The 15,506-nt window shown below is 41.4% G+C and overlaps 1 protein-coding gene across 1 annotated transcript in view; it reads left to right on the top strand.

Annotated features, from left to right (window-relative positions):
- VPS41 (VPS41 subunit of HOPS complex) overlaps positions 1–15,506 on the top strand; it is a 193,512-nt gene that overhangs the window by 25,992 nt on the left and 152,014 nt on the right. Inside the window, exons 3-4 of the mRNA XM_056113358.1 lie at positions 9,999–10,106; positions 15,032–15,109. Coding sequence (XP_055969333.1) covers positions 9,999–10,106; positions 15,032–15,109 — 186 coding nt within the window. The remainder of the gene's footprint in view (positions 1–9,998; positions 10,107–15,031; positions 15,110–15,506) is intronic.

Raw genomic sequence — 15,506 nt, forward strand, 5'->3', positions numbered from 1 at the left:
CCCAGTAAATGTACTAAGAAGAAATCACCCATAGTTCATAGGAGTCTATGATTTATCCATACGCATTTTATGCTTTTAAAAATGATATGTCGACATGAGGAAGATCATCTGCAGTCTCTGTCTCTATGAAAATGACTCATCTTTTTAGTTTCTAATAGGAGCTACTTTTCTTGTTTAATATGTTTCTAGTAAACAGCAGTATTGCTTAAAAGTAGAAGATTTGGCCACATTATTAGCATCCATATGAGAATGTAATTGCTTATCTGTCGCTAGTCTGCTGGAAGAGCATCCTTGGTGCCTTGGCCACACTTCCTTCATACTAAATGAATTCCATTATCTCCTTGTCACTTTCTTAAAAAGTTTGGTCATTGAGGCAGCTATAATATCTTGTGTTATTAATGGAAACCAGAAGTTACTCTCTTGGCTTGTTTCTGTAGTTTGCTTGATAGGTTTTGACATTTTTAGAAGGCTGTATGAAGCTGTCTCTTTCCTTCCAAATAGTCATTTTTTAAATTTAAAACATATCTTTCTGTAATAAAAGGGTAGCCAGCAGTAATTAATAGCTATGCTTGTCCTTTTAAGAAAGTAGCATTCGTGAGAGTGTAGGATTATAGAAAGCTAAGTAAAGTCATTAGTCCTTGATTAATTTTGAATCCTATGTTTAGGATTTTTCTTAAAATAGTTTTATTTTTCCTTCATCATAGATCGCTAATACTCTTTTCTTGAAAAGTTCAAGATTGATATGACATTTGGAGCTGTCCTATATTGCCCATGTACATTTACTGAAAATGTTATAGTTTCAAATAAATGGATGTATACAGTAATTTATAGTTCTTGACTCGTAAACGTGTTGATAATGCCATGTTATATTGTGAATAAATCTGCCACACTAAAATTTGTTAGCTATGTTTTCAGACTCAAATGATCTATTACTTGAAAGATTCAATTTCAGTTATGTAATTTTTTTTCTTATTTGTGTCTAGGAACAATTGTGCTTTATTTTCCTGTGCTGCTTATGTTTTTTTGTAATAGTGATAAAATAATCATTACTTTAATATGTCATGGGGATTCTTATGAAAAGAATTCCTGATAGACTTTTTAATGCAATTTTTTTAAAATGCAACTGTTCTGCATTAGATTTTAAGCATTTTAAAAAAAATATCAGTGGTTGTCTGCCAATTTTGCATATTTCAGTTCTCCTTAAGGTAATTAGAATTTTAGAGACACTTAAAGGAGAAAAGCCTTTATATGTTTACACACATGGTTGAACATTATTGACTTGATTTTTATAACCACTTGCTTTTCACTGTGAATGTTCAAACTGTTCTTTATATTAAAAAACCTCAAATTTTTTTATGTGGTTCTTTTTGTTTGTTTAAGATATTAGCATTCCTTATTATATCCTATTTTAAAACATTGGTTATTTATTTGAAAGATTTTATCTTAGGCAGGCACAGCTGTAGACATGAAGCCAAGTAAGACATTCCATATATTGAAATTCCAAGAAATTCTGCTGAGGTCTTTCTTGTTGGTGAAGCTTGACTGGGTCAAAGCCCTGGTCAGAACAAGTTTTGTGGATTGCTCGGTAGGTGTTTTTCACTGGCTTCCTCTGAGCATTGGCAGGCACTTTGCCCATTACTATTATCTAGTATTAGTTTGGGGGGTTACGTAGTTTGAGCCATATACAGTGGTACTCGGGGCTTACTGGTGGGACTCGGGCAACCATATGTGGTTGGCTTTGGTTGGCAAGGCAAGTGCCTAGTATTTTATTTTGTGAAAACAAAGCCAAGTTAATATGTTAATAAAGAAGTATGACCTAGAAATAAAGTTTTAAGTTCTGTATTAAAAAAATAAAAAATGTAGTGATCTCTCCATTAACCTCCAGATGTCATTATATTTGTTTTTGTACCTTCATTTTGTAGTTTGGGGGCCTGATCTGGCAGTACTCAGGATTTATGCCTGACCCTGTCTCAAAGATCACTCCTAGAGATGCTGGAAAGTGATCTCGATTGGCTGCATGCAAGACCAGCATCCTGCCTGCTGTACTGTCACTATGACCCCATGAGCTACTTATTTTGTTCGTTTGTTTTCTATGTTACACCCAGTAATGCTCAGTTCTTACTCCTGGCTGTGTGCTCAGGAATCACTCCTGTTAGGGTTCAGGGGACCATATGGTGTGCTAGGAATTGAAATTGAGTGGGCCAGGTACAAGGTAAGTGACCTACCTGCTGTACTATTGCTGCAGCCCCATGAGCTACTTTTTTTTAAGAGTGAAATTCAAGTCTTCATTTGGATCATAGCAGGGGTGTATGTATAAACTCAATACAGAATAAAATATTGATGTAAATACCCTCAGATTTTTTTTGTAGGTAAATTTTAATTTATCAGGTGAAGCGTGCCATATTCTTCTTGATGTACGAATCTAAGCTTGGTGACATTTAAAAATTCACTATTCTGGTGTTAGTAACAGGTCATTAGATTGCTTTCCAGGCAGAAAGCTTTTATCCGTTCCCCCCCCCCCCCCCCATATTGTTTTTATTTGTGGCCACACCTGATGGTACTCTGGGGAATGTCAGGCAGAAATCTTTTAATTGTCTTAATTTGTTACCCCTCCACCCCCCCCACACACAGTTTTTGTTTTTAAATTCAAAACATCAGTAAGAATAGCTTCTGTAAATTTATTTTTAGAGAGCATTCTAGAGGTCTGTAGGATGCTTAAAAGACTTGTTTTTAATTAAAAGTGTTCTATACTTAGTGGAAATCCATGTCGGGCGAGGCATTGATTCTTTTTAAAGGAAAGCTGCAAAATTTTCTTGTATGGGTAAATGTCAGTCTGTTCATATCTTCGCTTAGCTGCAAGTCAGGACTTGTACTATTCCACTAGGTTGTCATAGAAACGCAGTTAACTGTCATCTCAACCCAGACTGTTGATGGTTTTATTTGTAGGTTTGCAAGATTATTAAAATTTAACAAAATTATTGATATGCTTTATTAACACCGGCTTGTTTGCCATAGAAGTTCAAACTGCACCAATGCCTTTTCCCCCATTTTAGTTTTTTAAGATGAAACTCTATCAAATCTGCCTGATTTTTAAAAAGAAATTTAAAATGGGATAGATTCTGCAGCAGTAGAATAACAGCAAATTGTATTTTTGAATCACTTTACATTTTTCTTTGTTTACAGCAAAGAGGAAAAAAAAAACCTTAAAAATTCACCTTTAGCCTGCTTTTAACTTAACATAAAAGATACCTGTCAGAAAACTATGAAATGCTGCATCAGGTGTCTCATATGGAGTTTTCGTTTTATTTTATGGTCTTTGAAGCCTTAGAACGAATTCTTCAGTGAACTGTGTTGTGAGAGTATTTATTTTTGTATATTTATGTGAGAGGAATTATTTAGTTTTCACTTATAAATAGGACAGGCAAACCTTATTTACAGTAACTTTATCTAATGGTCCGTGGATGAGTGCTTTTATGCAAAATAGTCAAGAGGGTAGAATTAACTTCACATTGGATGCACATTTGATGTCCAAACTCGAGCAACATGTGGCATCTTATTATAAAGACTAACATTCAGGGCTCAATTTGTATTTAACACATCTGCCTGAGAACGCACACATCATCTCTGCCACATTTAATGCTAACTTTGTAATGATTTCTTTTTCTTGCTTGTAGATACATAATTTGTAGTGTTTATAGGGTGTATTTGATGTTTCTTCTCTTATCAGGTGTTTTTTGGGTTCGGCTAATTAGTGGTTTTTCACATTTTGTTAGTGCTGCTTTTTGTTGACAGTCGTGTCTCCTTGGGTGTGGGTTGGTTATCTCTTGAACGTGTTTAGTTAACGTGCTTCCTGTGCTCTCACTGCTTTTAGTGCTTAAACTTAATCTTGGAAACTTAGCAATAACCAGCTTTGATTTTTAATGATGCAAAGTAAGTCATCAGTAGATTGAGTCTATCTAGAGAACATCTGAACTTGGAAGAGACAGCTCATCATAGTTAGAGACTTCCTGTTTACTTTCTCTTCCTTTTTTTGGGTGGGTAGTTGGGGCCTCCTCAGGGCCTCCTCAGGGCCTCCCAAACAGTGTTCAGGAGCTCCTGGGGTGTCACCTGCAGTGCCCAGCCCGCCTGCTGGGTGACTGTTCTTTAGACCCAGATAACTGCTCTCACATGCATCTGACCCCCTCCTGCTGGGCCCCCCTTACCCAGCTTCAAGCCCGAAGACATCTGTGCACTGTCAGCTCAGCTCACCCTGGTGCCATCACAGCTTTCTGGTTCTCTGGCCCCATTCTCCCTGAAGTCGTGTTCCAAGGAATCCCAGCAGCCTCGGGAGACACTCAGAAGCTTCCAGACAGCACAGTACCAGCTTGCCAGCCCTTGGGTGAGCTTCTCCATGGTGAACACAGCCCTAGGCTTTATATCCCTGTGGCTTGCACACGTGGAGAACCTTGAGTTTGAACCACTTAGCCAAGCTCCCAGAGTATCTTCTCATAGAAAATCTGTCAAATAATGCATATGGATTTGTTGAGTTGGTAAGTTTGGCATGCTCCATTGATTGGCTCTTTTGCTTGTGGCAGTATCATCCAAGTACTAAGAGACTGTGAGGTGTAGATCCAGCAATAGTTGGCTGATGTGCCTACTAAGTACTGACTTTGGAAATCTTTCCTGTAGGTTAGTTCTTTGTAAGCATAAAAATTGAGAGCAAAAGGGAATGCCCTGCCACAGAGGCAGGGTGGGATGGGGGTGGGGAACAGGGGGTGGGAGGGATATTGGGATCCATGGTGGTGGAAAATGGGCACTGGTGGAGGAATGGGTATTTGATCATTGTATAATTGAAACCCAAGCACAAAAATATCTAAGTCTACAACTGTACCTCATGGTGTCTCACTAATAAAAATTTTTAAAAAAATTGCTGAGATTGTGGATTGTGGCATCACCTGTGGGAGATTGAATAATGCCTTGGCAAGACATTAACTTTAGATATTTGTAGCTGTATTCGAATTTTGGCTTTGCTTTCTATGTGTTATGGTTGAAATTACCCAAAATTTCCGATCATCAACCTTTACAGAAAATCAGTGACATAGAATATTATACTTACTACTCCATTAAGCTGGGTGGGGTTTTGGTAGGTTTTTTTTTTCTTTGTAATTTAGGGTAAATGAGAACATGTTCAGTCTATGATGAGAACATGTTAAGTCTATGATATGTTTACGATTTCTCTTTTCTCCTCCTTATGCACGAATAATAGCCCCGTACCACATGAAGAAGGAATTATCTGCCCTCCAGCTTCTGTAAACATTTTAGCTTTCAGTCTGCTTGGTGCTTCATTAGTCTCATAATCTTTAAGAATTCTAATAGTTTTCTTTTTACTGTGGTGTGCTGAGATGCAGTTTTCTTCTTAGTTAATCTGCTTGTTGGACTTCTTCGCTGAGTCCCATGTGGCCTGTGCAATTGTTTCCCCTTCTTCCCCCCTTCCTTTGGTATGTTTTGTTTGTTTTTTGGGGGGCCACACCTGGCCTTACTTCTGGCTTGGTGCTCAAGGATCATTCCTAGTGGAGCTCAGTGGATCGAATCTGACTTGGCTGTGTGCAAGACAAATGCCCTACTCACTGTACTATCATTCTGGCCCCTGAATAACATTGTTCAAACTTATTTTCTATGTCATTAATTGTGTCTTATGCATTGCTGCTTTTCTAGGAAACATACACAGTATTCTTAATGTTAGTTACATTCCTCAGTTCTAAAACTTCATATTTTTTTACTGATTGTAATTCTTGCTATTTCAGATATTCATCTCTCTTCTCCTTTCTCTTTATTGTTGAATGAGCCAGCTGTATTTCTGTCAACCCTGTGGTCACTGTGTGAACTACCATGCTAACCCCAGTGTAGGCCACCAGCATCTGCTGTTTTTCTGGTCATTTTTCCTGTTTGATTTCCGTCATTTGGTTCTGTTTTGTGCCATACCCAGTGATATTTTTAATTGACTCTTCAGTGTTATAAGTGAAAAATTGGAGAGGCATTGGTTGCTTTTGTAGTCCAGAGAGAAATTTTCTTTGTATGAAGCAAAGGACAGGTAGATTAGGGGTTATTAACATGCCTTACTTAAGTCAGAAATTGAGCTGAGTCAAAGCGCTACTGGAGGGATTTTGGAAGGAAGGGGTGCGTTTGTGTCACACCCAGTGGCTCTCGGGATCGTTTGTGGTGCTGGAAACTTGCACTAGGGTGGACCACATATACAGCAAGTGTCTCCTCTCCTGTACTACCTCTCTGGTCCTAGGCTGAACTTTTGATACACTTTTAGTGTTACCCTGCTTATGTAACAAACCAGCTTCCCTTCTGAGATCTTTCTCACAAGCTCTTAACCCTCAAGTCTCCTGGGTTATCATTCTGTGCCCATGAGCACCTGAAGGTTTGCCAGGATCGGGGCTTCTCGCCTGGAGTGTGGATGTGGTCAGTGCTTGTGGCAGAATGCTTCCACAATGCTCCTCTGTGCGCGGTTTCTCTGCTGCTCTGGGGTACCTGATTGATGATCTGCCCTGGTGCTGTGTATCCATCCTTAAGCCTTTCTGGTTGTCCTGGGATTCATTGCCATGCTTCAGGCCCTCGAATTTTTTCTGGGAAGCAAGGATTTTTGAAAGAAATCGTGTGGAATATGGATGAGACCGATAGGACTGGGTAAAGGCTCTTGCCTTGCATACTTGCTCACCTCAGATTTGATCCCCTGCCCTACCAAGAATGATCCTTGAGCACAGAGTCAGGAGTAAGCCTGACCGTGGCCAAGCACGGCCCCTGCAAACAAGCAAATAAAAAACTCAACAAAACAAAACATAAATGTTGCAGCATGGATTATTTCTGTAAAATTTTATGTTGGCTAGCTTTATCCTGTCATAATTTTCAGTATTTGTCATTTCTTGTGTCTAATTCTCGATAGAAATAAATGTGGGTATTTATTTTAACTGTCTTTAACATATTAGCCCATGGTCTAAATCATAGAAAGTATAGATTACTAAATTCTTCTTAGGTTCCTTTCTTTCTTCTTTGGCATCCCCAGCAGTGCTGAGGGTTCAGTGTGATCATACTGCCGGGGGATATGTGGCATTGGCAGCCAACATGCCATCATATGTCCCAGCTCCATGAACCTCTCCCAGTGCCACAGCATCATGTAAGCTAGTAACCACACATAAACTAAGACATTCTTATGGTATGAGGAGATACAATCAATACCCTCCTCTGTGGATCATCCATTATAAAAATTGGCACTCGAACTGTAATATAAAGCAGTGCTTCCAGGTGGGTGGCATGGAGAGTGAGCACGAAGCCCTCTGGGGGTTGATAGTAGCCTTGGGTGCAGTGGGGGACACTGTCTCCTTTTCCTTAGAGAAGGGCTGATTTGCAGGGGGTTGCTGAGTGGTTTTTTTTTTAATTTTGAAAAGGGGTCTGTTCTTATCTAAAGATTGAATATACATTTTATTTCATCATCTGTCTCCACGGTGAATGTTTTGTTACCATGAGGTCAAATTGTAAGTATTTTGAGTTCATGTATTTCCTTTTTTTTTTTGTTGGTTTGTTTTGGGGCCACACCCTGAGGTGCTTGGGGCTTATGCCTGACTGCAGTGAGGATTGCTTGGGGGTGCATTCAGGGTGCCAGGGATTGTGCAAGGCCAGCACTTGGCCTCTGTGCTGCCTCTCGGCCCTGAACACATGTTCTTGGTTGGCATCTGTCTACATGGCAGTGCAGCTGATACTTACTGTGATATATAAACTTGATGGGGCTGGAGCGATAGCACAGCGAGTAGGGCGTTTGCCTTGTACTCAGCCAGCTCAGCTCGCACCCGGCCAAGCCGAGTTCGATTCCTCTGCCCCTCTCTTGAGAGCCCAGCAAGCTACCGAGAGCATCTCACCTGCACGGCAAAGCCTGGCAAGCTACCCGTGACGTAGTGACGTATTTGATATGCCAAACACAGTAACAACAAGTCTCACAATGGAGATGTTACTGGGCTTGCTTGAGCAAATCAATGAACAACGGGAGGACAGTGCTACAGTGCTACCAGCTTGATTAAATTCAGCCCACAGAAGTGAGGTTACTTGAGTCTTCAACTCTTTTTTTTTTTCCCTTTATTTTATTTTATTTTTTTTTTAAGTTGTAGATTTACAATTTTTTGTGCTTTGGTTTCAATTATACAATGATCAGATACCCATCCCTCCACCAGTGCCCATTTGCCCATTTTCCACCACCATGGATAATATCCCTCCCACCCCCATCCCCCCATCCCCCCTGTCTCTGTGGCAGGGCAATCCCCTGTGTTCTCTCTCTCCTTTTGGGCGTTGTGGTCTGCAAAAGAGGCATTGAGTGGCAAACATGTTCAGTCCATAGTCTACTTTCGACATGCATCTCCCCTCCTGGGAGGATCCTCCAAACATCCTTTATTTGGTGCTCCCTTCTCTATCTGAACTGCCCTTTCCTCTAGGATACCCGGCTGGCCTCTAAGTTATGGAGTAATCCTCCTGGTGCTGATCTCAGCTATTCTTGGGTATTAATCTCATACTTTGTTACTTTATATCCCCCAGATGAATGCAATCTTTCTATGTCTATCCCTCTCTTTCTGACTCATTTCGCTTAGCATGATACTTTCCATATTGTACCACTTGTATGTAAATTTCATGATTTCATCTTTTCTAAGAGCTACATAGTACTCCATTGTGTAGATGTACCAAAGTTTCTTTAACCAGTCATCTGTTCTTGGGCATTCAGGTTTCTTCCAGTTTCTGGCTATTGTAAAGAGTGCTGCAATGAACAAACAAGTGCAGATGTCACTTCGACTATACATTTTTGCCTCTCTGGGATATATTCCCAGGAGTGGTATTGCTGGGTCAAATGGGAGCTCAATTTCTAATTTTTTGAGAATCGTCCATACTGTTTTCCAGAAGGGCTGAACCAGTGGACATTCCCACCAACAGTGAAGGAGTGTCCCTTTCTCGCCACATCCACGCCAGCACCGGTTGCTTTTGTTCTTTTGAATGTGGGCCAGTCTCTGAGGTGTGAGATGGTATCTCATTGTGGTTTTGATCTGCATCTCCCTGATGATTAATGATGTAGAGCATTTTCTCATGTGCTTTTTTGCCATTCGGATTTCTTCTTTGAGAAAGTTTCTGTTCATTTCATTGCCCCATTTTTGGATGGGGTTGGATGTTTTCTTCTTGTGGAGTTTAACCAGTATTTTGTATATCCTGGATATCAACCCCTTGTCAGATGTGTATTCGGTGAATATCCTTTCCCATTCTGTAGACTGTCTTTGTATTTTGGTCACTGTTTCTTTGGAGGTGCAGAGCTTCTTAGTTTAAGATAGTCCCATTTATCTATCTCTGTTTTCACTTGCTCGGCCAGTGGCGTGGCATCTTTGAAGATACCATTAGCTTCAATGTCATGGAGGGTTTTGCCAACTTTATCTTCAGTGTACCTTATGGTTTCTGGTCTGATGTTGAGGTCTTTAATCCATTTTGATCTTACTTTTGTACATGGTGTTAGGCAGAGTTCTGAGCCTATTTTTTTGCATGTAGCCGTCCAGTGATGCCAACACAATTTATTAAAGAGGCTTTCCTTACTCCACTTCACATTACTTGCACCTTTATCAAAGATTAGATGATTACATGATTGAGGGGAGATGTCGGTGTATTCAACCCTGTTCCATTGGTCTGCAGTTCTGCCTTTGTTCCAGTACCATGCTGTTTTAATTATTACTGCTTTGTAGTACAGTTTGAAGTTCGGGAGGTTGATTCCTGAGTCTTCAACTCTTGAGTTTATTCTGTTAGTGACATTGTGGCAGCCCATATTTCCAGTTAGACGGGACCGTGAAGACCCTAACCTTTTGCTGCAGTTGTGGTTCATGACAACCATGGAGGGAATCATCTTTGGTTCTCCCAAGAATGGTTTGGGGTCTTTGACTCTTTAAAACAAAACCCCCAAAATCCATGTTGGCTGCCATTTTTCTGTTTTTCTGCAGGAAGAAGAGAGTGAAGAGGAGCCCAAACTGAAGTATGAGCGGCTCTCCAATGGGGTCACAGAGATCCTGCAGCAGGATGCGGCCAGCTGCATGACTGTGCATGACAAGGTGGGCGCCTGGGCCCTGGGCGTGGCTGCTGCTCTGAGCTTCACCCTTTGGGTGCCATGGGGGTGGTTTTCTCTGCCCATCCCTCCCTCGCTCTTCCTCTCCTGCCTCCCCAGCAACCTCCCAAACAGTCCCAAATCTTCTGCTTAGGTCAGCATTCATGCACCCACATTCCACACTGCTATGGTGGCATTAGGCAGTGATCAGAGTTAGGGCTTGTTTTTTAGTACACATTATGTTGTTGTTATTTGCCTTTGACTTTTGGGCCAAACCTGGCAGTGCTCAGGGTTTGCTCCTGGTTCAGAACTCAGAGCTCACCCTTGACTATGCTCAGGGGAACAAATGGATGACAAGGATCAAACCATGGTTTGCCACGATCAAGGCAAACACCGTCCCTGCTGTACGATCTCTCCAGCTCCAGCTTGTTCAAACTTCTCACAAGTCCTTTTAAATATAAAATTTCATCAGTTTTCTTGACCCTCCCCCAAATGGTCCCCTTATATGTCCAAGCCATCTCCTAAACAGCTTTGCTGCTGGTTCTGTTTTTATCTGAGACCCGACATGAACTGGGTGAATTTGTCTTCTTTTCTCTCTAATAAGCTTCTGTTCAGTTTATTCTCCTTTGATGGCATCCCTCTGTCCTCTGTCACTAGCCAAGGCCCTTAGGAGCCCCTGCTGGTGTCCGTTTTTCTCTCTCAGGCTTCTAGTATAAGTCCATGTGCTGCCTCCTTGCTGGAATGAGCCGTGGAACTGTGGAAAACACAGATCAGAAAAACTTTAATTTTTATCACCTACTAACTATAGGTCCCATGACTGCCCCACTCTCCCAGCCCATGTAACTGCCATTTTCTGCCCTGGGGGGGGTGCTACGGGCTTGTGTTTGTTCCCAGCATTCCCCTCCCCACCCCCCCTCCCCCTCTAGGTGGCACGCACCGTCATCTTCCATTCTGAGCTCTTCTTACCCTTTTTGTTTTGTTTTGTTTTTGGGTGCCACAACCAGTGGCACTCAGGACTGACTCCTGACTCAGTGCTTAGATCACTCCTGGGGTGTCGGGGATCAAATCAGGGTTGACTATATGCAGGGCAAGTGCCTTCCGACTGTCCTGTCCTCTGTCTCCTTATTTTCAATGGGTTCTAGTAGCAGGGAGGGGATGGGGCGCTCTACCTGGCCGTGCTCAGTGCTTCGGGGCTGTTCCCTACAGTGGTCTGATATGATGGTGCACTTTCCTCTGTGTGCTGAGTCTGACCCCCGTTCATCTCTCTCTGGAAGTTGTGCCTGAGCTACATACTATCTTATTTTCTTAAAATTTGGTTTTCAGTCAAATTTGGAGTCAGTCCTGAGTGCCCTCCTAATGCTGCTTCTTACAAGTTTTTCAGGGATGCAAATAGAGTGATGGAATCTCCTGCCTAGAATTCTTAATTGATGTCCCGAGTCTTTGTGATATGAACAAACCCTCCTTTTAAAAGACTTCCGACTTTCAGTCCTTGTTAGCTATCACATGCCTCCAAATGCAGCCTCTTTTGCCCACCTCCTCTTGGACCTGGGCTGGATGCCCCCACCAGATAAAAGTATTGGTAATTCTGGTGGTGGTGATGCCTTTAGGCCATACCCAGTGGTGCTCAGGGTTCACTCCTAGCTATGAGCTCAGGGATAGCTCCTGGCAGACTCGGGACTATATGGGGTCTTGGGGATTAAATCCAGGTCGACATGCCTTATCTGCTTATACTGTATCTCACCATCTTTAAAAAATTTTTTTAATTGAGATTCTGTGGTTTACAGTGCTATTAATAAAGATTTCTTGTGCACATAATACTAGTGCCACACTCATCACCTGTGTACCCCCTCCATCTCTCAGGGACCCAGGCTTCCTCTCTGCCAGGCCCCACCAGCTCAACTGCATGGATGAGGTAGATCAGTTCTCCCTTCTGTTGCCTTGGCCCTTTCTGGCTATTATCCTTAAGTCCACATGTGAGAGGTCATTCTGGCTATTATCCTTAAGTCCACATGTGAGAGGTCATTCTGTATCTGTCCCGACTGACTTCACTCAGCATGCTTTCCTCTAGTTTCACCTATGTTCCTGCAGATTGCATTATTTCATTCTTTCTTAGAGTTTACATCCCTTTTTTTGGGTGTGTTTTCAGGACTGCTTTTCATATCTTACTTACACAAGGTCCAGTTATGGACCAGAGAGATGGTGTAGTAGGGGCGCTTACCTGACCCATAGCCAACCTGGTTTCCATCCCCTGCACCCTATGTGGTCCCGTGAACCCACAGGAAAGATTCCTGAGCGCCAAGCCAAGAGTAATCCTTGAGAAGCACTCCTGAATGTGACCCCAAAACCAAAAATAACAAAGTTCAATTATTTGTTATAGTAGGGCTCAGAAAAATTGGGTGTCCATTTGTGAATTTAAAATGTTTCTGTAATTAAACCTGAAAAATGCAAGGGAATAATTAAATTATATTCTTTGCTCATCCTGGATTTTAAGTGCTCTCAGGTTAAAAAATTTTTTAATAGTTGCAAAAGTGCAAGGCTTTTACTGGCTGATAAGAGTAGCATTTAAAGAATTTGTACTTATCTTTGTGATTAGCTGACAATTTTGCCGGTTCTTCTTATTGAATTTTAAATAGTTGAAAGCATTACCAAATGGAAGCATACTCATCAATAATATTGGTAGTTAAATTAATTTTTTAAGAACCATCTTATTGATTTATCAAGCTTGTTATATATTTTTTGAAGATCACATCATTTATAAAATAGGGTAGCAAAAATAATCTAATTCAAATATGAGAATGTTTTCCTAAACAAAAGGTATAGTGTCATAAAATTACAGAGACGCAGTCCAGTGGATCGGGAGACTCAATTGCAGCTGACAGAGGTTTGATTCTGGGCATCCTATATGGTCCCCTGAGCCCGCCAGAGGGAGACCTGAGTCAGAACCGGGAATAACCCCTGAGCACTGCTGAGGGACCCAAAACAGAAACTAGAATTCTGGAAACTAGGACTTAGTTCTTAGTTTAAAAGATTTATCTTACCATATGAAATGGTAGAACTTAGTTCTGTACTAATTTCCTCTCCAGTTGGGGTTTCCTTCCCTTTCCCTTCTACTTTTCAATGAGCTATTTACTAATAAGACAAGAATCTAAAGTAATCATATTTTACATCGAAACTATTAAGTCAGAATTCTTTCTATTCCTTTATACTTTAAATATTAAATAAATAGTATTGTTTGAAAAAGAAAAAGGGAGGGAATTAAAATTGGAGTAAAATGTGCTGCACAGGACCTTTAAAATGTTAGTAAAGTAAATTAAACTAGGAAGTTCAAGAAGAGAAGAATCAAATGTAAGGTACTGGGGGCTGCACAGTATTATGGCATTTAAAGGATATAGGCCCCCTCCGTTTTCTAATGCCCAGGTACAGTATTTGTGAGGAGAATCCATAGTGCCAAGGCCTTGGCTGCAGGGAGCTTTTAGGATCTGTACTTCCCTACAGGTGACCCTAGAATGAAGGGGTGCATTGTTGGGGCCTTGTGTTGGTGCTCTGGGCCTTCTGTTCAGTTATTCTCAGATCGTCACCACAGAGAAGCAGTCCCCACCATCCGAGTCTTCACTTCTGTTGAGAGAGTTCTTCTGCTTTAGAGGAACTTGCTTTATTTTAAATATTCAGGCCAGTTTCCCCCAGAATTGCCCCCTTCCATCTCCTGTGCAGGGCTGGCACCCCCTTCTGCAGGCTCCTGTCTGTCCTGGATGAGTGATCGGCTGGCACCCGCACACTCAGGCAGGCATGCAGAGGGATCGTCATAGCTAGTTATGTCTGCACACCTGATGTTTTATTAACCAGTATTGATTTTTCACCCAGGAGACTTTTTTTTTCTTCCTGAAAAAAGGCAACCTTGCAAGAATGAAAGGCATCACAGGGGATGAATTTCTAATGATCCCCTTCTTTCTGTGTGGCGACTCTTCTGTGTTGCTCCACATTTGTAAGAGCCCGAGCTGAAATTTCATTTTAAGCAATTCTAGTTTGTGAAATCTCTAAAAATCTGGACGTTCTGTAAGATTTTTTTCCTTAAAGATTGTACTGTTTGACTGCAGCCCTTAGTAGTGCCTGCAAATTTGAGCGTGTCATTATAGTTTGCAGTGAAGCGTGCTTGCAGGCACTGAAATACAGCTACTGGAATAAGGCTTAAAGACACAAAGAGGAAGAAGGACCTCCTGTCCCATTCCAGTAGCTCAAAAGTTTCTGTTTGCTTGTTGAGTTTCGGAGAGTTCAACAATGGGAGTGATTAGTTTTCCATGGTAAATAGATCTTTTCATATGGTAAGATAACTGTGTGGCTCACCAGTTATTTTGTAGCAGGAAAAGACTTTGGGGGGTTAGAGTCCAGACATTTATACTCAGCATCGTACATTATGGTCACAGTAACATTGGAATGCTAGCTCTGATAGTATCAGTCCATCTGAATTTTCTCACTTCAAGGTGGCATGCGTATTTCTTTCTGAAAAATAGTTCTCTGCTCTCTGTAGGTGTGTATATTTTTTTGACCTTCAGTAATAGCAAAAATCCACACATTAGCTGTAAGTGAAGGGGGCTTTCTTGATCGTTCCGTGTGACTTAGAGTTCAGCTGTGGGCGGGTGAGCATTCACCGCTGCATTTTAATTTCCCGCTGCAGTCCATCAGGCACTGTGTACTGCCTGCACACTCGCTGTTCGTTGTCAGTAGCCGAGGCTCCTCGTGAGTCATTCTGACAGCTCCCTCCACTGCCACAGTAGAGGCCTGTTCTGTTACTTCCCAGGAGCCTTTTCCAAGGAAGGGTGTCTTCCAGGCATTGCAGGTCACTGATGTCGTTAAGTGTCTTAACTTTGCAAATGTTTTTATTACCAAGTTCATTAGTGACACCCCAGTAGACTGACCCCTCTGTTCTTCTTTCAGTTTCTGGCACTGGGCACACATTATGGCAAGGTTTATCTACTTGATGTCCAGGGGAACATCACACAGAAGTTTGATGTAGTAAGTATGAATTATTTCTTTCTTTTGGTTTGGGGGCCACACCAGGCCATGCTCACTGGTTATTTTTGGCTTGGTTGTTCTAAATGGTATCTGAACCATCTGATGCCAGAATTGTACCCAGACCTCCTGGGCAAAGCATCCACTCAGTCCCTTTGGCCACCTCCCCAGCCTCTGTAGTATGAAACAGTGTATATGGTGATCATCATCTTAAAGGCTATGTTTTATTAATTTCAGCAATTTTAAATGAATATAAAGGGTCTTTATGAATTAGAGTGACAAGTGTAACTAAGTTTATATAACTAAAGTGAGTTATATAACTAAAGTTTACAGTAGATGCTAAGCATTTTAAAGGGAAACATAGAGGTTTGTATATTAGATACATAAAATAGTTTGTATT

Source organism: Sorex fumeus, unplaced genomic scaffold (genome assembly GCF_029834395.1).
Source record: "Sorex fumeus unplaced genomic scaffold, SorFum_2.1 ptg000020l, whole genome shotgun sequence".
Taxonomy (NCBI): domain Eukaryota; kingdom Metazoa; phylum Chordata; class Mammalia; order Eulipotyphla; family Soricidae; genus Sorex; species Sorex fumeus.